The sequence below is a fragment of the Oryzias melastigma genome, linkage group LG15 (genome assembly GCF_002922805.2).
Source record: "Oryzias melastigma strain HK-1 linkage group LG15, ASM292280v2, whole genome shotgun sequence".
Classification (NCBI taxonomy): domain Eukaryota; kingdom Metazoa; phylum Chordata; class Actinopteri; order Beloniformes; family Adrianichthyidae; genus Oryzias; species Oryzias melastigma.
Genome location: NC_050526.1, coordinates 13669175 through 13679790, shown reverse-complemented (window position 1 = coordinate 13679790; position 10616 = coordinate 13669175). Strand labels below are relative to the sequence as shown.

At 45.8% G+C, this 10616-nt stretch overlaps 1 protein-coding gene across 6 annotated transcripts in view; it reads left to right on the top strand.

Annotated features, from left to right (window-relative positions):
- Positions 1–9967, top strand: part of birc6 (baculoviral IAP repeat containing 6) — a gene marked incomplete at its 3' end in the record, with an annotated part of 46098 nt that extends 36131 nt beyond the window's left edge. For all 6 annotated transcript variants that reach the window (XM_024296653.2, XM_036215383.1, XM_024296654.2 and 3 more), the window contains 16 exon segments: positions 913–1171; positions 1291–1862; positions 2307–2482; positions 2560–2656; positions 3076–3270; positions 3357–3557; positions 4199–4478; positions 4563–4819; positions 5138–5246; positions 5498–5728; positions 5808–6657; positions 6819–6962; positions 7252–7381; positions 9088–9219; positions 9547–9708; positions 9794–9967. In XM_024296653.2, the coding sequence (XP_024152421.1) occupies positions 913–1171; positions 1291–1862; positions 2307–2482; positions 2560–2656; positions 3076–3270; positions 3357–3557; positions 4199–4478; positions 4563–4819; positions 5138–5246; positions 5498–5728; positions 5808–6657; positions 6819–6962; positions 7252–7381; positions 9088–9219; positions 9547–9708; positions 9794–9967 (3969 nt within the window).
- Between the last annotated feature and the right edge of the window lie 649 nt (positions 9968–10616).

Here is a 10616-nt window from a genome sequence, read left to right as displayed (position 1 = left end):
GGGGACAGCGCATAGGGGGCGTGTCCCATAGTGAGATACCTCACTCATGTTTCAGAGAACCAGGGTTAATTTCTTAACCTAACGTTTTGAAGTTTATAAATCGTGTGGTGAGGTCACATAGTTTTTACCGGAATTTTGTGAAAATTTAAGACATGAATCTCTTGCTGACGCTGATAGAAAGGATATAACCTATGATATGAACATATTACAAATGGGGTTGACCAGCTCAGTGGCCTTGTGGTTAAGTGTCTACCCTGAGAGTGGAAGGTTGTATGTTCAAATCCAGGCCAAGTCATACCAAAGACTCTAAAAAAGGGACCCAGTGCCTCCCTGCTTGACACTTAGCATTAAGAGGTTGGATTGGTGGTTAAACCACCAAATGGCCCTGAGCTCAGCTGTGTCTGCAGCTCACCACTCCCCCAGGAGTGGTGAGCTGCATTTGACCCCCAGGATGGGTCAAATGTGGTGAACAAATTTCACACAACTAGGTCTGTAACAACGAATGGGAATTTGACAAAACCCTCAGTTTCCTAGGAAAGTAAAACATTTACTTTTGCTGGTTCTACTAAAAATCACATAGACGTCACCCCAGACGACCAAAACATAACATGGTGGCTATGGCGATAAAACCAAAATAAATCTGCCATTTAAAAAAGTGTTTGTTTTAATGAATTTGTCATTTGTAGCTCTGAAAAAAAAAAAAACAACGGTGAAGCAAAATCAGTCCTTGCATTTTATTAGTCACTGTCACATTTTTGAGGATTCTTAGATTTTTAAAGCCTTGATTCTTTTCAGGCTTTGAAAGGATATATTTGTTTTAGAAACTGAGGGGTTTGAAGTAACCTAGTCTCAGGACCCAGCGCCTTACTTTATTTGTGATGAGTTTATTGACTTTAAAAATCTGTCTTCCAGCCTCCAACAGTGGACTAAACTCCCAGGAGAGCACGGCTCAGCAGATGGTGTCCGACCCCACACTGGTTCATGTTCTGGTGCGTTTCCTGTCGGGTGGCAGCACCAACGGGACAAGCCATCACAGCCCCCATGTGGGGCCCACCGCCACCCAGGCCATGCACGAGTTTCTGAGCCGTCTGCAGGTCCACCTGTCCTCCACGTGTCCCCAGATGTTTAGCGAGTTTTTACTCAAACTCTTGCACATCCTGTCTACTGAGAGGTAGGATTTCACTTTGTAGCCCAGTTGTTTGAAGTTGCATGTGTGCTCTTTTGGAAGAACAAAATTGTCGCTGCGTTAGCATTAGTGATGGGAGCTAAGAAGTGTTTTTGACTCTTCAGGGGTCCATTCCAGTCAGGCCTGGGCCCACTGGATGCTCAGGTGAAGCTGCTGGAATTTACTTTGGAGCAAAACTTCGAGGTGGTGTCGGTAGCTACCATCTCCTCCGTCATTGAGTCGATCACATTCTTGGTTCACCACTATATCACCTGCTCAGACAAGGTGGTATCCCGCAGTGGCTCCGACAGCTCTGTGGGAGCCCGGGCGTGCTTCGGGGGTCTGTTCGCCAACATTATCCGGCCTGGAGATGCCAAGGCCGTCTGCGGGGAAACCACCCGGGACCAACTGATGTTTAACCTCCTCAAGCTGGTGAACGTGCTCGTGCAGCTGCCGCTGTCCGGAGACAGAGAGTTCAGCGGCCGAATGCCACCTGTGGGCAGCGGAGCAGCCGAAAGCAGCGTGTCAGACGAAGAAAAGGTCTGTGGCAGCAAAGAAAGCGTGGCTGGAGGGTCTGCGTCCAATCAGGGTCCATCTGCAGGTGTGGCAGACCTGGTTTTGGCCAACCAGCAGATCATGAGCCAGATCCTGTCGGCCCTGGGTCAGTGCAACAGCAGCGCCATGGCCATGATCATAGGTGAGACGGGCCAAGTTCATTTGTGATTCTTGTATCTTAAATTTAGCTGTTTAGTGGTCTTCACAGAGGCTTTCAACCATCTCATTTCAAACAAAATAAAAATGCACATAATGTTAAAAGATACAGCAATTATTTTTATTTAAGGGGAATTTAAAGAAAAAGATGACATAAACTTGGTCCCATAAACTGAAATGTCTTTTCAAACCATTTGTTTTTTTTTCAACAATTTAACAGTGAACATTCATGGACGGAATAACAATTTAGAGTAAAAACAATTTAATGCAGCTTCTAAAAGGATTAGTCTTTAGTAATCTTTTTTTGTGTTTTTCAACTATTTTTTGTTAATCAGTGAGAATGACTCATTGTTGCAATATAAGGCAAAAAGCAGAGATAAAATGGAAATAAAAACCTCCTCTTACCTAAAAGCTGATATGTTTCATCTAGGAGCCAGTGGCCTCCACCTGACCAAACATGAGAACTTCCATGGTGGCCTGGACGCCATCTCAGTGGGTGATGGCCTCTTCACCATTCTCACCACCCTCAGCAAGAAGGCCACCTCAGTTCAGGTCATGCTGCAGCCCATCTTAACATACATGGCCTGTGGGTACATGGGCAGACAGGTGAGCTTCAGTCTGCTTCTGTTTGGTTTTTCTGAGCGCTGACAGAGCAGAACCAAAGTGTGTTGTTTTCTTGTTAGGGGTCTCTCTCCACCTGCCAGCTCTCCGAACCTCTCCTGTGGTTCATCCTGCGGGTCCTGGACACAAGCGAAGCTCTCAAGGCCTTCCATGACATGGGTGAGGGATTGTCGTCTTTTTCCATTTGGGACGGTCCATTATTTTGTGCCTTTTGTTGGTTCGTCTTTTAAAGAAAACATCTTTTTGGGATATTATCGCATTTACTTTAACATATAAAAATGTGATGTTTTTTTTTCTTCTCAAAAGTCTGAATAAAGTTTGAATACTTTAGATCACAGGTGTCGAACTCCAGGCCTCAAGGGCCGGTGTCCTACATGTTTTCCAACCAACCTGCCTTTGAAGCTCCTTATTGGCCAAACACACCTGATCCAGGTAATCAGCAGCAGATGAGGCAGGATTTCTGGAAAACCAGTAGGACGTCGGCCCTCGAGGACTTGAGTTTGACACCCCTGCTTTAGATTGTTTTCTGTTGATAAAACTCTGAGTAAATCTATGTAAAAATACTATTTCCTTCTCAGGTGGAGTGCAGCTCATCTGCAACAACATGGTGACCAGCACCAGAGCCATTGTGAACACGGCTCGTAGCATGGTGTCCACCATCATGAAGTTCTTGGATTCAGGTCCTGGAAAGACGGCGGATGGGAACCTTAAAGCCAGAGTTATGACTTCAGAACCCGACAATGCAGAGGGACTCCACAACTTTGCTCCTTTAGGTACTTTGAGTATTTATTTCTGCGTCAATCAAATGTGATCACGGTTTCAACGAAAATGTCCTCATCAATCTGAGTCTGTCTCACAGGGACCATCACATCCAGCAGCCCAACAGCACAGCCGGCAGAGGTCCTCCTTCAGGCCACTCCCCCTCATCGGCGGGCCCGCTCTGCAGCCTGGTCCTACATCTTCCTGCCTGAGGAGGCTTGGTGTGACCTCACCATCCACCTTCCAGCAGCCGTGCTCCTTAAAGAGATCCACATCCAGCCTCACCTGGCTTCTCTCGCCAGTGAGTCCCTCGCCCCTTCTGTTCATGTAACACAGAGCACTTTGATCACTCTGATCATCTTTTGATCTATTGTTTACCAGTGGTCTTTTAATTATGATTTTACTGTTTTTGCCAAACCTGTTGTTTTTAGTACCTATTTTCTTCAGAGGAGCGGTAGTTTATTAGTTCACTTACCTCACCAATTGTTTAAAGCACTCTGTTTATCCACTAGCTTACACTCCCTCACACCCCCACCCTAACATTAATTGTACTTCAAAAAAAACGAGCAATATTGGAGCTGTCCAGCTGTACAGTTAGCTCAGACGAGGAAAACAACGACATACATAGATCCTAGTCGTCTACAAGTGGATGTATCAGAATGGAATGGAGGAGGAAACTTGTGACCCACTCAGCGTATTTTTCATGTCACAAATAAGCTCTTTTTCAAACAGCATTTTTCGTTTGTTTCTGATTCAAATTGATTTGAGTAAATAAAAATAAAAAAAATACTCAAATGTAAATTTAAATGTCATTTTGTTTAAATATGTCCTGTTTAATAAAAAAAGCCACAAGAATGTGTTAAAAACACCACTTTCATTGCAGTGGCACTTTAAGCTTAAGTCACTAAAAACTAAGTGCCTTTTCTGTCTCCTTACAACCAGCCTGCCCTTCATCTGTGTCTGTGGAGATCAGCGCAGACGGTGTCAACATGCTGCCTCTCTCCACGCCTGTCATCACCAGCGGGCTCACCTACATCAAGATCCAGCTGGTCAAAGCTGAGGTCGCATCCGCAGTGTGTCTGCGGCTGCACCGACCACGGGATGCCAGCACCTTGGGTCTGTCTCAGATCAAGCTCCTGGGTCTGACGGCGTTTGGAAACACGTCCTCTGCCACAGTGAATAACCCCTTCCTCCCTTCAGAGGACCAAGTCTCCAAAACCAGGTAAAGCATTCACCTGGAAAAAGAGTGTTATTGGGTGTTGTCGGCAGTGTCTGGTGTTGAGACCGCCTCCTTCTCTGTCGGCAGCATCGGCTGGCTTCGTCTCCTCCACCATTGCCTGACACATGTCGGTGACCTGGAGGCCATGATGGCCAGCGCTGCCGCCCCCACAGCAAACCTGCTGCAGACGTGCGCCGCCCTGCTCATGTCCCCATACTGTGGCATGCACTCACCCAACATTGAGGCGGTGCTGGTCAAAATCGGTCTGCAGTCCACCAGAATCGGACTGAAACTCATCGACATTCTCCTGAGAAACTGCGCCGCCTCTGGCACCGACCCTGCCAGTAAGTCGCGCACCACGTCACCGCCGCCAAAATTTAATTACAGACACGATGCCCTTCAAACGAGCATGAGGTTGCCAGCACGCACATTTATTTCCTTAAGAGCTTTTTGAATAAAGCTGAGCTGAAAGATACGCGACCCGTTTATATTTTATGTTTTAATCAAAGACAAAAACACAGATCAATCAAAAAGGCCTAACCTACATTTTCTTTATCCTGGTTACAAATCATTCTAAAGCTTATATTAAATGTCTGCATCAAGTTGTCATATTTTCTGTATTTTAAATTACAGGTTTTAAAGCTGTGCTTGTGTCTCCACAGATCTGAACAGTCCTCTCCTGTTTGGGCGTCTCAACGGCCTCTCCTCTGACTCCACTATCGATATTCTGTACCAGCTGGGGACCACGCAGGATGCTGGAACTAAGGACAGGTACCCAAAGCCTCCTGCTTTTTCTTTTTCTTTTCTTTTTTTTTTTGTTTATTTTGTTTGGCTCCCTGAAAAACTTAGCAGAGGAGGAGAAGCAGTCCTCTGTCAAGGTGATATTCCAGACAGCCATGCGCTGGTAGTAAAAGCCTCCTCGTCATTTTTTACTGTCACCAGTGCTGCTTGTTGCATTCTAATTCAACGTCCAGACCTTGAGAAGAAGTGACTGATCAGAGCTCTGAATCTCCCTCCTCCAGGATCCAGGCTCTGCTGCAGTGGGTTAACGACTCCTCCCGTGTTGCAGCTCATAAAATGAGCGGCCCCATGGGATTCACCAGTCCTGGCTTCTCCTCTGGCTCCTCCAGGGAGTACGGCCTCCTTATGCCGTCTCCTTCCCACCTTCACTGTGTGGCGGCAATCTTGTGGCACAGCTACGAGCTGCCGGTGGACTACGACCTGCCTGCACTTCTCAGCAGGGAGCTCTTTGAGTCAGTGTCTATTTAATCGCAGTCCACAGCTTTTTTATATTGTGCTGTTTCTGACTCTGCTCCATGTTCTTCTCTCCAGACTGCTGTATAACTGGTCCATGTCTCTGCCATGCAACGTGGTGCTGAAGAAGGCTGTGGACAGCCTCCTGTGTTCCATGTGCCACATTCACCCCAGCTACTTCTCCCTCCTCATGTCCTGGATGGGCATTGTCTCAGGGCCCAGCGCCAGTCACACTCAAGCACAGCAGCGCCGCCTGGCCATGACCGACGATGGCAAAAAGCAGCATGATGCTCATGCGAACGCCACAGGACTAACGGACGACTCCAAACACGCTCGGCCTCCTGTGAATCTGTCAGAATCGCAGCTGACCACCCTGGCAGCCGCCGCCCAGTCTCCAGGAGCGATAGAGCAGCTGCTGGACTCAGGCCTGCCCTCCCTGCTGGTTCGCAGTCTGGTCCAGTTCTGCGTGAGTCTCCTGGTCAGTGCCGACCTCCCATTACCTGCCACTCAGATGGACAGGCGCCACCACCACCACTACTACTCGTCTTCCCAGAGCCGGCCTCCTCTGGCAGGAGAGCTCGCCGCCCCGGTGCTGCGTTTCCTCACAGAGGTTGGAAGCAGCCATGCCATGAAGGACTGGCTGGGAGGACCAGAGGTGAACCCGCTGTGGACGGCGCTGCTCTTCCTGCTGTGCCATTCAAGTGCGAGCACTGGCTCTGGAAACAGCGGGCAGCCTCAGAGCTCCGGAGCTGCTGCGGGCCCACTTCCACCACAGCCTCACCACTCAGGGTCACGCTTCTCACTTGCATCTACTGGGCAGACCGGGGGGCTCACCACACAGCAGAGGACAGCTCTGGAGAACGCAACAGTCGCTTTCTTCCTGCAGTGCATCTCCTGCCACCCGAACAACCAGCGGCTCATGGCGCAGGTCTGCATTTGCATCTTCACTGTTGATTGAATTACGTGTCTTGAAATGTTGTTTCTCTAAAAATGTTCCATTAACACTATTTTAGAAGACAATTGTCAATGGACTGGGCTTTTGTAATTACTGATATATTACTATGGGGATGCTATTTTTTTTTGCTGCAGGTTCTCTGTGAGCTCTTCCAGTCTGCTCCTCAGCGAGGCAACGTTCCCGTCTCTGGAAACATCTCAGGTTTCATTCGAAGGCTTTTTCTTCAACTGATGTTGGAGGACGAGAAGGTCACAGTCTTTCTCCAGTCTCCATGTCCGGTTGGTGTTTTTGCTCTTCCTACTCATTTTCCTCTCAGATGTGACCACACGGGGGCAGCACATTGCTGTGCAGGCCCCCACAGAACCTCATTTTACAAACTGGTTTTGAGAGTTAATTTTAAGAGTTTGAGAAAGTAGATAAAGTCATTTATGCCTGACTAAAATCCTTCCTGTTACTACGCATTACACATTATACAAACTGAGATACATTTAGTGGAGCCAGCACATAATGCTGTTGTCAGATCTAAATATTATGTTCATATTTTGATGTTCACTGTTTTCTTTCCAGCTTTACAAAGGACGCATCAACGCCACAAGTCACATGATCCAGCATCCCATGTATGGAGCAGGCCACAAGTACCGCACGCTTCACCTGCCCATCTCCACCAGCTTGGCTGAAGTTCTGGACCGTGTGTCTGGTATGTATTGCTACAGAATGACCTGTGTCGTTCCACAACAAAAAACAACAAAAAAAAAATTCTAGTATTTTTAAAAACTCATGAGTGTGTACAAAGATGGAAGATGGGAAATGAGGGCCGGCTTACTCTGTGTCAACATTCGCACCCACATCTATAAACATAATAATCATAATTAACAAACTACTAGGAACACTTTTAAAGTGGGTCAAAAGATGAGTGGAATGAGACTTCATCTTCTCCTTCATCCCGTCTCTCCGCTGTGACCCACACGCATCTTCACATTTGTTTTAAAACATCAAATTCTTCAAGACTCTGCACACTTCCTTCAACATGTACTGTCATATTCCTTTTCATGGAGGTTTTCTGCATTGCATCTCTGCTCAGCTCAGTTTTTTTATGAAACCTCCAGCCCAAATGAATGTTGTCAGGTTCACACCATCGCCTGGCTGTCTAAAAAAAAAAAAAACAACACTTTGTTGAGGATTGAGAGTTCGGTTTGACTGTTTATGTTTACTGAAAACAGAAATATATATATATATTTTTTTTACTGATGTAGTCCAAAAAGACTGGAAGTGTTTGTAGTAGACCAAAGTGTCCTTTTCAAACCCACATTTGTGTTAAGGTTTGTGAAATGTGAATTTTCACTCTAAATTAATGTCAAACGTTGCTCCTGCAGCCTCTCCTTTAGCTGTAATGTTAGCGTGCACATACTTGCAGTGTTCAACAGGGGGAACCCACAGCGCAGGTTCAGCTTTTCATCCCTTTTGGTAGTTTATATAAACTGTAAAGCAGTGCTGGAAGTTTATATCTTCTGACAAGCTTCCTCACACAGCCAGCATGAAGTCCCAGCATATCAGTAATCATGCTCTCACTGCACTGTTTGAAAACAAACTTTGAGTGTTTTTAAAATCCCTAGGCAAACTCAGGCCATGAAGAATCAGTTTTATAGCTGAAGGAGAAAGATAATAATCTTCTCACACAATCTACTGTCTGTTCAGAATTTTGATGATTCATTTTCACTTGAATCTGGGCAAAGTTTGATAGCTGCAGTTTGTAGTTGAAGCACCATACCATCATACTCCCACTGCTGTGTAATACTGTTAGTATAAGGCTTCTTTTCATGAAGTTCATTTGGTTTGAGCCACAAATGAATTTAAGTCTTCTATTTTTAGCAACACTTCTCTTTATTGTCACATCCAGTCCACACTGACCAGTTCATTAGGCAGCAAAGGAATACTAAACCATGCCGCTGCCATGTATTACAGTTTAGACATGACCCTAGACTTTTGCAGTTCATCATCTGTAGACAGTCTCGTGATTTTCAGACCTCAACTTTTCTACCCACCACGTTTGCTCAGTTTGCATCAGTCTCTTTGTAATCAGCATCCCATGGGCTCACCCATGCGAGTTACCTCTTACTGGACCTTCTCTAAACCTGAAGGTCAGCGGCACAGTGCTGATGTTTGGAGCTGTTGTGTCACCTCTGAGCTCATAGCTGTGTGAGAGATTAATGACTCACCTCTGGAGACCTTGAACATCTTAAGGAAAACTCAATCGTTTGTCTGTGAGACGCGTCTGCAGCAGATGCAGCTCCCCTTACCGGTGCACGCTTTGTATTCAAAAATAATAACTTTCCGTTTTTTTCTTGATACAGTTAAGTCCTCTCAGTCTTGTAATGTTGCATTTCTGCTTTTTTTTACTCGTAGATACTCCCAGCATCACTGCAAAGCTGATAAATGAACAGAAAGAGGACAAGGAAAAGAAAAACCACGAAGAGAAAGAGAAGATGAAAACTGACAATGGCTTCCAGGACAACTACAGTGTGGTGGTGGCTTCAGGTACATGAAGGTGTTTCATAACTGAAACAGAACAGAGGAAGTCCAGGCGTTTTTTTCCCCCACTATGTTGAGTTCATAATAATTTCATAGGTCATAAAACACAAGATTACTATTTTCTATGTTTATTTATCTTGTTTATTTATCTTAAATAAATTCGTTTTTGAGTGGGGTTGAATGAAGTCTTGTAATGTTGTATTCTTTAGCCAAAAGAAAATCAATAAGAATTTCAGTTTTGAGAACATAATAATCATTAAGGAAGCTTAAAATGGCTCATAGTGAAAAGGATCTACAAGAAACATCTGTTTCTCAATTCCATGTTTCCAACAGGTTTGAAGTCGCAGTCCAAGCGGGCCCTTTCAACCCCTCCAAGACCTCCATCCAGGAGGGGTCGCGTTATGAGTGACAAGCTGACAGCTTCTTCTGGTGTGGACCCTTCAGCGAAGACCATCAGTGTTCCTGTCTTCCATCTGTACCACAAGCTTCTTCCAGGTAATGCAGAGAGCAAACCCAGGTGTGAAGCCCAACAGCCAGACTTCATTACTGAACCCGGTCCGTTCTCTGTTGCTGCCGGCAGGTCAGCCCCTCCCACCCGAGATGACCCTGGCTCAGCTGCTGACGCTCCTTTATGACCGCAAGCTGCCGCAAGGATACCAGTCCATCAACCTGACAGTCAAACTGGGTTCCAAAGTCATCTCTGACCCGGGTCTGTCCAAGACGGACTCCTTCAAGAGGCTGCGCACTGAGAAAGGTAGCGACTCTGTCGAATCTTCAGAAAATCTGGAGACATGGTACACAAACAGAAACTGAATCAAAAACCTTAAGGTGCTTCAGGCGTCTTTCACATGAACCTCACATCACCAGGGCAACAAAGGAGTGGCTCTATTGCAGCAATTTTTGCCTCAAAAGTTGCTTTGAAGTGAAGAAACTTGATGTTTCTGTGTTCGGTTCCAGCTCTTATGGTTGTGTTTATGTATCTTAAGATTTTCATCTACACATCTTATGTAAGACGATCTTTCGTTTCTTTGATAAAGTTGACTCTTCAGAAAGTGTCAGGCTTGAGGTCGCTCGGGGTTAAAGGTAGTATCAAAGAGCTACTGTGTCCTAACTGGAGTGAAGCTGCTCTAGGCTCGGTCCAGAGATGCTGTGACTCTGGGCCTGGTTATATTTAGCTTTCTGATTCTGCAGAGTCACGGGTCAATATTAGGTCATTTTCATTTCAAATGTCATTGTATTGTTTTGATGATGTCTGCTCAACCTGCTGTGACAGAGAGTGTCTGTACAACAAATCTTTTACAGCTTCTTTATTTTTAGCTTTAACAGTGAAGTGTCCCTCGCTCTGTCCACTGAAACTGTTCAGCCACAAAGACCCAAAGAGGTGGACCCAGATTCCAGTCAAA